At 57.6% G+C, this 15,508-nt stretch overlaps 1 protein-coding gene across 3 annotated transcripts in view; it reads left to right on the forward strand.

Annotated features, from left to right (window-relative positions):
• The first annotated feature begins 4,568 nt into the window (after positions 1 to 4,568).
• SDK2 (sidekick cell adhesion molecule 2) overlaps positions 4,569 to 15,508 on the forward strand; it is a 40,754-nt gene continuing 29,814 nt past the window's right edge. For all 3 annotated transcript variants that reach the window (XM_015880096.1, XM_015880098.1, XM_015880097.1), the window contains exon 1: positions 4,569 to 5,304. In XM_015880096.1, the coding sequence (XP_015735582.1) occupies positions 5,226 to 5,304 (79 nt within the window). In that variant the 5' untranslated portion in view covers positions 4,569 to 5,225. The remainder of the gene's footprint in view (positions 5,305 to 15,508) is intronic.

Here is a 15,508-nt window from a genome sequence, read left to right on the forward strand (position 1 = left end):
GCATTATTCATTATGCAAGCCTGTAAATATATTATTTACTATTCATACTATTATTATTCATTATTTATCACTTAATCCTGTAGTGCTGGAAATCAGTGCAGCACCTGAAGTGCCCAGAAAGCACTCAGAAGGCACACACCACACACCAGGTAATGGAGAGCCAGCAGCAGTGTGACCCACATTGCATCTGCACAGCACTGCCCTGATGGCCAAGGGGAGCAGCTGTCTGCTTTGGGGGGTTCCTCTGCTGTTCTTTAGCTCCACTCAGACACCCTTCATGCAGGGATAGCAGCACCCAGCAAACTCCAAACCCTTGTATACAGTCACACTGTGGGTCAGGTTCCCCCTCATAGCAACCAGGGCAGGTGTGTCACATCCACTGGATGATGAAAAAGAGCTAAATGAGACTGACCCAAGCCAGCTGAGTGAGGTGCATTGTGCTGCAGTGCTGTAGCTCTCTGAGATGTCTGTAGGGTTTAGGATTGTCAGCTCCATGGGGCTGGGAACCTGCAGAAAGCATGGGGAGCTGCTGGATCCTGCATGGATAGAGAGGAGCAGCTGAGCAAATCCCAGCAGGTAGGAATGGTATTGGTCTCTTTCTTTTCTGCTTACATTGCTTTTGTGGTTTGGAGCAACCAGAGCTGTGGTGGGTCTGTGCTCACCTCAGTGTGATGCAGCTGGAGCAAAGGCAAGGAAGGCTGTGAGAAGTTTGAGGGCTTTGATATGTGCTTTCCAAAGCAAACTGGTGTCCCACCAGGCTCTTTGCTTTTAGGTATAGAATGCCCAGTGCAGGTGTGGGGAACTGAGGTGTACAGTCACCTCTACAGCCTTAACTTTTGGATGCTGATAGTTGGAGGAGAGCACTGGGGCTGGCTTGCAGCACGTCCTGCTCTCTGTTATGGAGAAGGATTTGGGAAAGTGGCCTTTAAATGTTAAGCAACCACGTTAAAATGAGCCAAATCCCTGTTTTAAATCTTTAATGCTCTGCTATAAAAGTCAGCTGTGTGGTTGGGGCTGCTGGCAGCGCACGGTGCTGGGCGTTGTTTCCCCTGTACCTTCACCCTGTCTGCCCCACAGCCCATCCTGGCAGCTTCTCTTAATGTTCTGAAGGCTGCAGGAACAGCAGAGCTCAGCTTTGGGATGATGGAGGAGTGGTTGGTGTGTCCAACCTCAGCAGTAGCTTTGGGGTGGGGAGTCAGCCCCACACAGCCCATGTGCAGGGTGCTTGTTAGCGCTAATAGCAGGGTCTCGTAGCTGAGGCTTTGGGATGTTGGCATGAATGTATGTTTAGAAATGCTTCTGGTAGCTGCTCCAGAGGAGGAGCTGGAGAAGGGCTGAGCTACGTGGAGCTGCACGAGCAGCATTTCCCTGCTTCGCTCATGTCTTGCAGCAGCCCCAGCCACCAAGCTGTGCTCCTGGGCAGGCTGCTGCTCACATGTGGGCACAGGGGCTGGCTGGCACTGATGCCTCTGTTCTCATCTTCTGTGTGTTAAGGATGGATGGCATGAGCTAGATCCTGCTTGGGAGCAGAAGTCCTGTTGTCACTGCTGGGAAGATGCCCTTGCTTTGCCCTCTGCCCACACTGAGTGTGGGGATGCACGGATCAGTCTCACTTTAGGTCTGAAGGAAGATCTTAATTGGCTGAGATGCCCCAGGCAGCCGATGCTGGAGGAGAGCTCCTGGCTGGGTGGGGGAGCTTGCCGTTCCTTCTACCGGTGTTTTATTTTGAAGTCATCAAATATTAAAGACATTCCTGTTCCCAGCTGCTTTGGATGCCCCTTTCACAGCATCCAGGGACAGCGTGCAGCCCTGCTCGATGCCCTTGGATGCAAGGTAACAGGAGGCAGCTCCAGTCCTGCTGCAAGCAGAACATCTGCTGCATGCAGCCCCGTGCTGGGCCAGCAGTGCATCCTGCAGCATGGGGGGTGCCGGTTACCCACCCCATTGCCTGACTATCTGTGGGGCAAGGACCTGCCCCCAGCCTGTGGGCAGCATCACCTTGAAATGACCCTTCTAGGAGAGCAGATGCTTCTGGAAAACATTGGAATAAGGGGAGGAAAAAAAATAAAATGATACAACCAAAAGACAAATCCCAATTTGAATTACGAACAGAAAGGAATTGGGGAGCCTTGCTGCAGCCAGTCAGTTGTCCTTGCTGTGAAGTGCACACCTTATTGCTAGTCTGGCTATGTCTGGCTACAGCTTCTGCCAGTGGGAGCTTGTTATACCTCTATCTGCGAGACTGCAGAGCCTCCATTATCCAATTTCTGTTCACCGCGCCGGTGCCGACAGCCTGTGGTTACATCTGCTGCTCTCCCATCTAATGCAGAAAGGGGCTGAGGGGCTCCCAGCTCCTTCCCATGATGTGTGGGGATGGGGGGTGGCACAGAGCTCTCCCACTCAGGGAATGGTGGTGGGAGCCACAGCCTTGTGCAAGGAGACACCGAGGGGAGCTCTGGGCTGTTGTCCTGTAGCCTTTGGGTAGTGCTGACTCCTGGCTCCTGACATCCAAGCAGAAGACTTTTTACATTTCAAATAGAGCCTTGATCTTTTTTTGGATCTTGCCTTGGTTTCAAACAAGAGTTTTTAATTCAATCCCGGCGACGTATTTTTGGTTTGACTTTGATGCGCCCTCTTCAAGCAGGAGGCAAAATAACAGCTTTCAATTCTACAAATAGGCCTGAGGCCGCCTTCTGCTGCCTGCGGGGCTGTGTGGGGCCAAGTGCTCATTAACAGCCTTGGAGCAGCAGCCGGTGGGCGTTGGGGGCTGGAGCCCCCCACCCTGGGAGCAGCAGGAGGGGATCAGGGGGGTGTGGGAGGGGGGAGCTCAGAGCATCCCCCCACCATGTGCACTTGGAGACCTGTGCCTTTTCACCCCTTCCAGAACCATCTTGGAGAGGCAAAAGTCGCACGGCACAGCTGGTGTGTGTGCATGCCTCATCGTAATTACAAGTGACACTGCCCCAAATCGTGGCTCAGAAGCTGGGATTCTTGGTAGGCTGTGGGGGATTGGGCTGACTGATGTGAGATGGAGAGATAGATGGGGCAGGTGTGACCCGGAGCTTGGTGCCTTCCCTGCTGTGTTCCTGGCTTTTCCCATCACCCCTGGGAGCAGTGATGGGGCTGTGAGCAGGAACTTGCTGCTGCTTGGGTAGATTTGGGCAGAGGAGAGCTGGCACGGAGTAGGCAGGGCTGGGTTGGAGCTCTGCTGTGAGATGAGAGCTATTGAATCCTGCCTGTGTGGCTGTGAGGAGCTGGGTACCTCTGCAAGCAGGTAATAAAGGGCTCACACCTTGGCAAGATTAATTGCAACAACCATAAATCAGTGCTGGCAGCAGGGGCAGGTGCTGAATTTATGGCCCTGGAGACAGGAATTCCTGTTCTGCATGGAACAAAGCCCTGATCCCGCAGGGGGTTGGGAGAGTGCTGAGCACTTTGTGGCTGTTCCCCATTGCAACACATGAGTGCCGTGGGATTGGGGTCTGAGCCCACCATGGGGGGCTTCCTCTCTGCTCACTGCAGCCCATGTTGTCAGGGAACACCACCCTGAGAGGTGAGCTGGGCTCACAGCCTCCCACAGCACATCGATCCCCACTGGCTTGGTTGAGAATGCCAGCCACGGAGCTGATTAATGCTGGGGTGGGCAAGTGCTGGCTTATTGTTCAGCATCTCCTCAAGAGGTCGATGGGAAATTTGGCAGTAGCTCTCCAAATCTGCAACGTGAGCACAGGCATTGGCCCTCTGAGCACCGTGTGTGATTTACACGTGAGCATATATTGCACGGGGGGGGAAATATACTCCTGGTGCCCAGGAACTAACATCACTGTATTGATGTTTGCGTGAGAACGCTCCCTCAATTCCCTGCCCTGGTTTGACCCTTTGGTGCTGGGCTTTAGGCTAATCTGCTCATGCTTTTGCCCTGATCCTTGCAGGCCTCTTGGCTCAAAGGTGTTGTGTGTGCTCGTGGGTCTGATTCAGCATCCAGGTGTTCCCTCTGGCTGGACAGTTTAGGTCTGTTGGTGTCAGAGCTGCTCTCCTCCAGCAAATGCAAGGCACTGCGCTGACTCTGAAGGATGTGTGATCGTGGTCTGATCCTGCTGGGGGATCTGGGCTTGATAAATTGCAGGATTGGGCCTGAGGAGGTGATACGCGATTTGGGAGGCACTGCTGGCTCATCTCTTTGGCTGGAGATCTTGTTTTTCCAGAACCTCGCACCGTTTGCAGTGATAACCTGGTGGCAGCGAGTTCTGCCTGTGAGCTTCTCTATAGACTTGCTGCGTCCCCTCTCTAAGATGAGGTGCAGACGCTGAGTGCCATCAGTGCGGCTGGGGACGGTGAGGAGGGGGTCGCGTGGTGATCCAAAGCTGCACAGAGGGCAGCCGCTGCCCTCCGCCCCTCCCCCGGGGGGGGCTGCGGTGTCTGGGGTCGGGGGGGGGAGGGTGGTGGTCCAACCCGCTCCGTAGGAATCGTGGGCGGCCGAGGGGACGTGCCCGCCGCGCCCTCTCCCCCCGCATCTCCGTGCGCCCCCGTCCGCGGCCGCTGGGTAGCGCTCGGAGCCGCGCCGACTCCCCGCCTCCCCGGCTCGGGCTGCCCCCGGCTCCGCCGAGCTCCGCCGCCGCAGCTCAGGAGGAGCAGGGAGGAGGAGGAGGAGGAGGAGGGAGGCAGCCGGTCGGAGCGCCGAGTGGGGACGCACCGCACGCGGCTCCGAGCGGGACCCCGCGCCGCTGCGCGTCACAGCCGCACTTTCTCCTTTTGCTCCCCCCTCTCATCCCACCCCGTCTCCCGGAGCCGCCGGGGGGAGGATGTCCCCAGGCAGAAGCTGAGCTCCGGGGAGGGGCCGCCTCCCCGCCCCCGGACCCCAAACTTTTTTTCTGCGGCTCCCCATGGTGCCCAGGCGGGCAGGAGGGGCCGGGGGCGGACAACGCTGCGCTTCCTTTCCCCTTCCCTGAGGCGGAGGGCAGCTCGTGGGGAGGGGTTCGGCTGCCGGCCCCGAGCTGAATCGTCAGGGGTCCCTGCTCTGCACGTCTCTGGGGGAGTTGGACACGGCGGAGAGCTGTCTGCGGTTCCCCCCGACCCCATCGGGAGCTCTGCGCATCGCATCCGCCTCCCTCCGAGCAGCGCTGCCGCGGAGGTCCCTGCGCCGGGGGACCGGAGAGCAGAGAGCGCTGGAGCCGCTGCCGCTCGGATTATAAAGTCAGGGAAGTTGCCCCCGTGTCGGCGGAGTCATGGCCCGGCCCGGGAGTTGGGGGCTGCTGTGCGCCGTGATGCTCGCCCTGGCCGGCCCCCCGGGAGCCGGCGCCCAAGGTAAGTGGGTATGAGGGGGACCTGGTGCGGGGAGCGGCTTCTTCAGCCTCCAGCTCCTGCTTCGATGCTGGCGGTGAACCACGAGCGGGTGGGGGGCATTCCCTGTGCCGTCCCCGACAGACGAACCCCGGGAGCTGGAGGACTCTGGGGGCTCTCACCTTATTCGGGATGGAGAAGTTTGGGTCGCAGCCCCAGAGTTCGGGGAGGGAGTGGAGGTGTTTAAGGAGACCCCCAGGTGCCCGGGGCCGAACGGCGCAGAGCGTAGCGCGGTGCCTGGGGGGGACTCAGCTCTGCGCTGCCTCCTGCTTCTCCTGCCCTGTAACAGTCTCCGTGCTGGGGATGGGAGGCAAAACGTTGCTTTGAGTGCGGGGTAGAAATGCGTCAGCCCTTTCCCGAGGACCGGACACACTCGAAGGTGAGGGCACAGATTTCACCCCCCTCCCTGGGGACCCCACTTGTGCGCGGCACGAGTTCTGGGAGCGGCTCTTGCAGTGATTCTGGTCCCACTGACCTCCAGCGGGTGGGGACGGGGTGGGGGTCTGCAGCCCTGAGTCCCTGTGGGTGCTCTGAGGCTTCATGTGCTGGGCAGTGTGAGTGCCTGTCTGCTCATCACCTCCGGGGCTCTGGCACAGCACAGTGTGCGTTTGGCTGCTTGGAGAGAGGCAGGAATAGTTCCTGCCCCTTTGGGGTGCAGAGATTCGCAGGGGGAGCCCTCCTTGGGCTGCTGTCCCCTTCCCAGCAGACAAGCATCCCTGCAGGGCTGTGAAGGAGGTGCTGTCTATAGCAGGGCTGCAGCACAATCTCCTCCATCCCTGCTGCTCGGACGGAGCACATCCAGGCTGCAAAATGGGGGGCACAGAGGGGTGCAGTGCTGTGCCTGGGGCTCCTCAACCCACGACATTTCTTGCCCTTGTTTGCGGCAGCGAGTGGAGCCACAAGTCCCCATGCACTCCTGTCCTCCTGCTCCCCCTGAGCCTCCCTTAGTTCTGCTATAATTTCTCAGTAATTAAGTTCAGAACATAACATCTAAAGCGGCAGTATATTATCCGGGCAGGCCCTGTGTGGGGAGCTGTGAAGGTCTCTTTGATTGATTCACTCCCTTGCCGAGTTTCTCTCCTCCTGCCTGGCGGCTCCAGCTCACAGTCCCCCCATGGTCCGTTTGTTCCCGGCTGTGGGATGATCTCCTGCTGTGCCCGACTCCTGTTTGTCCGTGGGGCTCTGGAGCAGAGGAGAAAGGGCTTTGCTCTGCTCTCCTGGTGCACGATCTGAGCTGTGCATCCTGCAGCATGCTGCGTGTCCTGGCGGGTGGTGTGACATTGCTGGGAGCTGGCGTGGCTGAGCGCAGGCAGTGATGGAGCAGCGTGGGGAGCATCGCCTGCCTGTCCCCTATGGCTGGCTCAGGGACACTGGGGCAGGGTCACCTCCTGCTGCACATGGGCTGACAGCAGTCATTGCTGCAACCCAAGTGGACATGGGTGGAGGAGCTGCCCCATGGGTACAGTGCCTGTTGTGGCCTTTATCTCAACCCTGCTGTGGTGGGTTCCCAACAGGGACACCCCCATATTGTTGGTAGAGCTGATGGCAGCCCCATAGCCAGGCCTGGAGCAGAAGCAGCAGTGTGCTTTGTGCCAGTGCTATTGATTCTAGCAACTGAAGGAAATGGGATCAATAGAGATGGAGGGAGGAGGGCTTGAGACCCTCCCGGCAGGACGCGGGCTCCCCAAGCACAGGATGAAACACTTTTAATACCTGCAGTTGCTAAAACAAAGACTTCAGCACCACTGGGGAGAGATGGGATGGAAGTTTAATTACAGCCTGCCTGCGCTGTGTAATTATTAATTACCCACGGCAAAAAATAACTTATTGATTAGGGGCCTCGTGCTAATTACCTGGAGGTGAATGCGCTGTGGGTTGGAGCTGTCGCAGTGCGACCCTCACACAACGATGAGACAACAGAGGGTTCCCCAGGAGCTGGGGGTGCTGTTCCCATTCCTTCCCCCCACACTTTGTTCTGCAGATTTTGTGCCCCCCAGAGGTACATTTTTCCCTCAGCTGGGGGCACAGCCCAGGAACTCCTGCACCAGCACAGTGCCCATAATGGGATTGAGGAGGCTGCATCCAGTCCCAGGAGGGATTTGGGAGGCTTAAGGTTCCAGACGGGATTTGGGGCAGGGGCCTGAGATGGGCAGCTTCAGTCAAAGAGGCTTATTAGGGGCTGGCGTGGGAGGTACAGAGCCTTCTGGCAGCCACGTGTGGTCTCTGGGCACGTCTGCATGTGCCGTGGAGCAGGGCTGGAGGGAGTGGGTCTCTGCCCCTTCCTTGGGGGTGTGACAAAGGTCAGTGTTTCCCTTGGCTTTGGGAAGGTGTCTTTATCCATGAAAGTATCCCCAGGGCTGGTGTCCATCATCAAGGCCTGGCAATGCTGGAGTGGCTTTTTCTACCTCTCCCTTCCCCGTGAATTCGGCTTCCAGCCTCGTGCAAAGCTCCGGCTCAGGAAGAAAAGTGGCTTTTAGGGGAGAGGAAAAGAGAGATTAAAATTTGATGCTCCTTTGGAAGCCATTAGTGGCCAGGCACAGCAATGAAATTTTGATGACCCGATAACCGTACGGGGGGGGGATGTGATCTGCTGTGCTCCGTCACCGTGTGTGTTGTGCTGGTGGTTTCCCCAGGACCACAGTGCTGGTGGGGCTGTGCCATCCTGTGCCCCTTGATATGGCACACACCAATGGGTGCCACTCCTGGGTGCCCTCCCTGAGCCCTGCTTCTTGTGCTGGGGTGGCAGCACCGAATGATGCTCATCCTTTGGTGATGGGGTGAGGCTGTGGTGGCACTTCTGCTCAATGGGAGCAAATGAAGGTGCTGGAGGAGAGAGGCAGATGAGCAGATGCAGTTTGCTCGTGTTATGCTGATAATTAAACCTGGGAGGAGGGAGGCAGCTTCACAGTGTATAGGTGTGATAAGGAATGACCCTGGGTCTGTCTTCATGAGTCTCTACAAGTGGTGTCCTTGTCCCATGCAGGGTGCTGTGCTTGTGGGGCTGCACAGTGCTGCTCCCATCTCCACTCCATCCCTGGGGCCACAAAGCCTGAGGTGCTGCTTTGTCCCAGCCTGGAGCTGATCCTTGATGTGGCTGATTTCTGCCTTGGGGTGAACTCTAACCCTGCTGTGTTACTGTAGGTCCTACATCAATGGTGGCTGGTGGTCACATTGTAGGAGCAAAAGCCCTCACTGTGCTGGGTCCCATCTGGGTGAGGGAGCAGCAGGTGCCCTTGCCCGAGAGCCCTCATTACCTTGTTTGTTAGCAGGTTGTGTGTCACTGGGTGAGAAATGGTCAGTGCTGGGCCAGTAATAAATATGCTGCTGTCAGAGTTGATGTGATCGCAGTAATGAAGGGTGAGCTGAGCCCTGTGGCGCAGGGCAGCATGGAAGGGTTGTGTGGTTACCTGCAGGGATCCAGCACACAACAGGGATGGGGGTGAAGGGGTGTCCTGTGGGGTGATGGATGGGTGTGGGTGTAGGGAAACATTGCATTTGCTCTGCCAGCAGCAGGAATATGCAGGCAGTGGCTCTGCCGTGCTGCTCATGCCTGGCATCCCATGCATGCCAGCAATGCCAGCTGCAAGGGCACAGCCCTGGGCACTGCTCAGTGAGCCAGAGCCCGCTGCTGGTAGCACATCTCCTGGTGATGCTTTGAGGTATCCCCCCACCCCGTTCCCTGTGTGTTTTTGGGGTGCATCTCTTCACTCCCAGCAATGCCTCTCCTTGCTGCCACCTCCCACAGCCCCTGCAGACCACCTGCCTATGGCCCCTCGCTTTGCCCCCAGCGCTGCAGGGTGTGGAATGCCTGTGCCTGGAACGCTCGGGTTGCTTGGGAACTGGGAAACCTGATCCCTGGGAACGGGGGCCGAGGGGCAGGGGGACATTCCGGGCTGCAGCTGGTCCCCGGACCCTTTGTCTCCCTGCTCCGATGGGGCTGGTTGTGTCCCCACTCTTGGCCCCCAGGAATGGAGAATTCAGGTGCTCGAGAGCTGTCCCTATGGATGCAGTGAGCAGTGGCCACCGGCTGCTTTGAGCTGTCACCTCCTGGCTGGTGGCCCTGGGCACTGTGACCAGCTGTCACCTTGTGCCAACAGCTGAGCGTCCCAACTGTGAGCGTGGACAGCACGGTGATGATTCCAGGAATGCCAGAATGCCTTTCCCGTGCCAAAATCACTTTCCTATCAACCTTCTGCTGTCATTGTCCCCATCGCCCATCTCCTCACACAGCAGCTGGGCTGAGAGTGCTGGGAGCTCCATCCTGCTGGATCCCTTTGGCAGCTGAAGGGAAACTGAGGCACGGGTTGTGGTGTGGGGTGCAGTGCCCCAGGGCTGCTGGCTGAGCCCAGTGTCCCCATGCCGTGCTGTTGTGGATGGGCTCTGCTGCCCAACACGTGCACACGTGAGCGGCTCCGTCGGCTCTCATCAATCACTGCCACCCTCACAGCGGTGCCGGGGCCCAGGGTGGATGGAAACCTTGTTGGGTTTGACCATTAACAGAAAGAAACCACAGAGCTAATTTTAGCCGTGTGAGCTAATTGCTTTGTGCGCCGCTGGGGGAAGGCGAAAACCTGCGAGTCCTCAGCTATCACCTTGAGCCTTCCTGGCTGCGTGCTGGTGGGGATGCCTGGCTCCTGATGTGGGGTCAGTTATGGGCATGTTGATTGCTGTGGGGATGCTTTTGTTAATGCAAGAAGTCAGGTGATGGGGGGCCTGGCAAGGTTCTGTCACCCCTGGTTTGCATGGGTGGGGGTCCTTGGGCCTCCTGGGGAGGGCATGGGATGCTTTGGTTGTCCCATGCAGACTGGGGAACTGGGGCCACATGGCAGAGTGCCCAGCACTCAGCAGCATTACCGTATCCATGACTCACAACAGGTTGATGAAGGCAAATGCTATTTATAGAACCTTTTAATTGATCGGGGTGTATGTGCCGACTCCTGGGCATGCAAATAGTTCCAGCCAGTGGGTGTTTCCTCTGAGTGAGTTTGGGGCCAAGGGCACTCTTGTTCATCTGCCCTACATCTATAGGGCTGGGTTGGCTGGAGGAGCCTGTCCCCTGCATCCCCTGCTCAATGCGTCTCCATTGTGTTCCTGGGGCCAGGTCCTGGTTTGCTGAATGTAAGAAACTGGGCTGAATCTAGGCCAAGTGCTTCCTGTTAATGGGGTTTTATAGTGTCATTGACTTCTCCTCATTTGTTGCCCTCCTTCCAGGAACTGCATCTCCCCAGCAGGGAATAATGGAGCACGGGGATGCTCTGGTGGCATCCTTGGGCTATGGGGGGACCCCGTTGTGTTTAATCTCTTCCTTTTCTTCACCTGGACTTTGACCACAGGGTCAGACTGAGGGTCCTGGGTGAAGGCAGGAGGGCACAGGTCCAGCTGGCTGCAGGGGATGGTGGTGGGATGGAGCGGGTGTGGGAATGCTGCCGGATGTGTGGCCGAGTGCTGGGCTGTGATGGATGGAGGGGGCTGGGGCAGCGGCAGGGATACAATAGCTCTGGTTTCAGCAACCCGCCTCCTGAATGCCTGAAAAACAGCTGATGGCCATGAAGGGGGATGAAATGGGATTAGCTGCTGTTTCCAAAGGGAGCGTGTCCTGCAGAGCCAGACAATGTGCCCGCTATCCCCTGCTGCGTGCCTTGGTGCTCCACCCTGGTGTAGGCTCCTCAGGGCTGGGGTGGGTGTACTCAATGTCTTTGGGGTATCCCCCACAGCACTGTGCCCCAATGGGGTGGATCAGGGTTGGGGTTCAGCCTGCCCATAGCATCCCAGGGGGATGATGCCCTGTGGACCAAGGGATCTCACACTGCCTGTTTTGGGATGGGAGGATGTGGGGCCATCCCATCCCAACATCAGTAATGCTCAGTCCCCACAATGGCAAAGCAAAGCTGGAGGTGTGAGGCCCTTTGTGGGGTGGGTAGCTGCACATCCCCATGGTGTGGGGCTGCAGGTGCCATGGGGCTGAGTGTGGGGATGTGGGGCACAGAGAGCACTGGGGGCAGAACCACACGGCCCCATCTGCAGCGCTGCCGGGGTGTGTGTGTGTGTTCAACACCGCGCTCGGTGGAGTGAACTGATGTTTATTTTGATAATGAGTTCTCAATGCACTCACAAACTAATAAAATCAACTCATTAGGGTGGTATGTTTAATTCAAAGCTGTGCTGTTGGGAGGGCCCTCCCCATCGCCTGCCAGGGAGCGAGGAGCACCCGGCCCCTTTCTGTACAGAGAGGAAGGTGGTGGGTGCCTTCATCTCCCTGTGTTCTCCCTTTTGCTGGCTTGCAAAGGGCTGGGGGGGGTTGGGGGATGATGGCAAAGGGCTGAGCTGTGCAGTGGAGAGTGGAAATAAGGCTCGCTTTGTGCACGGGGGAAATAAGCACTCCACCTGGGGCGGTGGCAGAGCTGCTCGCTTGGCTTCTCCCCATAAGCTGCACGTCAGGCTGGGATCGCTGGGCTGCCTGCTAAAGCCCCTCCGGCCAGGAGAGCCACAAGTGTGTAAATAAGTGCAATAAGCAGCATTCGCTTCCCTGCCCTGGAAATGCAGGGTGTGTGTGTGTGTGTGTGTTGGGGGGGATGGCTGGGCTGTGGCCGTTCCCAACCATCATCTTCAAATAAAGATGGGAAGCAAAGCTTTGGAAAAGCAAAGCTTTTTCCTAGGGGAGAAGAAGGAAAAAGTCTGTTTGCAGTCATGCTGCAGCTATTTGTGTTTAAAGTGAGCAATGCAATGACTAATTAATATTTCGGGCAGGAAAAAAAGATGGCCAGGCAACACCCTAATGCATCTGTGCCTGCCTGTTCCCCTCTATGCAGTGCCAATGGGGACAGAGATGGGCATGGGGCACTGTGGCTCTCACTGCTGTTGGTACAGACTTTGGGTGATGCTGTCCTGCTCACTGTGGGGCTCAGGGGGGGCCAGGAGCTGGCCCAGCGTTTTCCATCCTGTGGGGCTGGCGGCTGAATGACGTCAGTGCCCTGGGAAAGGCTGAGTGGGGTTTTTCTTGTGGTTTTCTGCCTTCTGTTTTTCTTTCCCCCGTCGTATTTTTTTCCACTTGGGAAACGCCACCTCGGTGTGAGTCTGGTGGTGAGACTGCAGAGTGTCTGTCTGTCTGTCTGGGTGGGTGTTTATAGGGCGAGGGCTGCACTGTGTATCCTATATGGCCAGGGGTGGGGGACACCCCTTGGGGCAGTGACACTGTATACACTGCAGAGCCCAGGGCTGTGGTTGCCCTCCAGGAACCACCAGAAGATGCACTCCTTGTGTCCTATGGGACTGAATCCAGCCCGCAGCCACACTGAGCTGTGTTAGGCTTATGTGCTGGCCATCCCACATGGGATGTGCCCATCCTTTCCCTTCTCACTGTTCTGGAGCTGCTCCTGGGGAGCCGGCCGTGCTGTGTTGAGTCACTCCCTGGGTGTCCGTGACTCACAGCACTGACCCAGATACGGAGGAGCTGTGCAATAGCAGAGTCAGGAGGATTTGTGGCCTCGCAAGGAGTTTGCTGGGGAAGGACTTTTGACTGCTTTGGAGAGGTCCTCAGCTAGGGACGGGGCTGTGCCATGCAACAGCAGTTCGTTGCCATCCAGCTCTGCACCAGCTTGAAACCCTGGGCTGAGGGGGCTGTGGTGTCTCCATCCTGAGCTCCATCACCTTGGGGACCATGGCTGCAGGATGGCCCCAACCTGCTGTAGTGTCAGATGCAGAGGACTGTGTGGCTAAAGCAGGGAAGGGACTCTTGGAGGTGACTCCTGTGCTGATGCAGGCTGACAGGGCAGCTGGATGGGAGTGCTGACGTGGCCCCTGTGCAGGGGGAAGGGGACACTGCCATCCAATGGAGACCAGCTTGGCTTTGCTATGTGCAGGGGGGCTGGCGCTGGTGTACTGCCCACACTGGGGCCAGGTGCACCAAATGTTTGATGCCATGTAATGGGCTCCGTGCTTTTGGGGCCAGGATGTGTAGATTTGGGGCTGGGATCAGGGCCAAGCAGTGGGGTTTGTGCACATGGAGTCGAGCAGCATTTTGGAGCACAGAGCTCTGTTTGTTACCCCCCCAGGCTCATGGGTTGGGAGCACACAACGGTGCCGTGTGTGTGTGTGCTGTGTTTGGGGTTCCCATGGGGGGAAATGTTGTTTTTTCCATCCAGAGCTGCCGGTCCGGGCGGGCAGAGGGTGGGTGTGTGAGGAGGGCAGGCAGGGACGGGCACACAGCCCTGCTCTGTTCCTGGCCGTGGGGCTGGATGACGTGCTGTGCTGCTCCCTGGGTAGGGCTCACAGCTCTGGGAACATTTGGGGCTTTACCTGAGCTACGTGTGCACTAAAATGCTGGGTCCCCATTGCTGCAGGGACACGGAGGGCTGTTCCCAGCTGCTGCCTGTGCACTGAGTATGGGATGCTGAGGGACAGTGCTGGCATTGGGCAGTGGGGTGGTGTGGGGTGGAGGGGATGTGGGCTGAGAGCTGCATGGGGCACAGAGAGGTGATCCTAAGGAGAGGTGTGGCTTTGTATCCAGCACTGCTGCTGGAAGAAGAGGGGTCCTCAGCAGGCAGTGTGATGCTGCAGGGTGTGCCATCCCTTGTCCCCATGTCCCTCGTCCCCAAGAAGCCGTGCCCTGTCCCCAGTGGGGCTCACGAGGCCATTGACTCCCTGCAGCCCACTGAGCCAGGCTGCGGAAGAGGAGCTTGTTATGGAGCCATCCTGCTTTTAATTAACAAATTAAAATCCTCGTTAACAATCCAGCCCCAGGGCTGTTGGAGGCTGGGAGAAGCTGGAGCGTTTGTTATGGAAACAGCAGTTAATTAACAAATAAATAAATAAATGTGGGCCTGGAGACAGATGCAGGAGGAGGGAGTTGGGGATGGCAGCGTGGTCAGGAGATCCCCATGGCATGGCTGGAGGTGGGCACCCATCCATCTGTCTGTCCTGGGGATGCCATGGCCTCTCTGGGCAGCACTGGAACTGCAAGAGTGAGGAGTTGTGTCCTGCCCCGTGCTGGCTGTGCCATAGTGGATCTGTCCCTGTGCTGTGCCAGTAGGTCAAGGCTTGGGGCACCACTGAGACCCCCACCATCACAGCCCCTCCCTGCCCTGGAAACCCATGTGTGCATCCCCAGGGGTGGCTGTGTGGCTCTGTGACCCCACTGCCTGCCTGTCCTGGGGCTCTGCAGGGATTTTGTGTCAGGAGAAGGGAGGTGGCAGAGCCTCCGGCCATCCCAAAGCATCACCTTTCCGAAGGCTTAATGGAAGGAAGCACTTTTAAAGCAAATCCTGCTGCCCATGTCACACGGCAGGAGCTCTGCTCTGCTCTGCGGCCGCTCCAGGTCTGCCTCGCACCTAATCCAGTTAACACACCTCTGCAATCCGCTTATGGCATGTACAAAACCCCAGAATCTCCTCTGAGGGGATGCTCTGCCAGCTCCTGGCTGGGCACGGGAGATGGCACTGGGATGGTTCCAGGTGTGGTGTGGTTTCAGTGTGCAGGGCTATGACAGGAGTATAGGTAGCTCTGAGTGAAGGGGTAGGGTTCCTAGGGGACACAGGGGATGTGGCCAGGGGGTGAGATTCTGACCTTCTCTCTTCTTGCTGCTGTTGGGGAGGGATGAGGCTGTGCAGTGTGCTGCATGCTTGCAGGACCTATAAGTGGCCGAGCCTCTGAGAAGCCATTTAGTGGCCGCGTCACCTCCCCCCATGTCCCCTTGCACCAGCAGAAGTTCCTGTGGCTCCTGCTGCAGCCAGACAGCACAGAGAGCTCCGAGCCCCTGCGCTCTCTAAATAATGCAGGGCGGTGATTGCCATCCACCAGGGCTGGGAGTAAACACAGTAAATGGCTGAGAAATGGAGCGTGCCTTTTGGGAGCCACCTTTGCGCTCCATTCGGCCACCCCCTCCCTCCCTGCATCCCACACAGGGGACAGGGATGTTGGGGGGGGGGGGAGGATGGAGCAGAGCTGCAGTTTCTGTTGGAGCATTGGAAATTGCATTTCACGGCCGAGCGGGCTGGGATACCAACTCCTGCACCGCACGCCGGGCGCTCGGAGAAGAGATAAGATTTGATTAAGAAGGCCGCTATTAATTTATGGCAAGTACACTCATGATAGCGGAGAGGTTGCTTTTAATTAATAGCCAGAAGGAGATTTATAAAGCTCTTGGTCTCAGCGGGGGGAGAAGGGGAGGGAG

This window comes from Coturnix japonica, chromosome 18 (assembly GCF_001577835.2).
Source record: "Coturnix japonica isolate 7356 chromosome 18, Coturnix japonica 2.1, whole genome shotgun sequence".
In the NCBI taxonomy this organism is placed as follows: domain Eukaryota; kingdom Metazoa; phylum Chordata; class Aves; order Galliformes; family Phasianidae; genus Coturnix; species Coturnix japonica.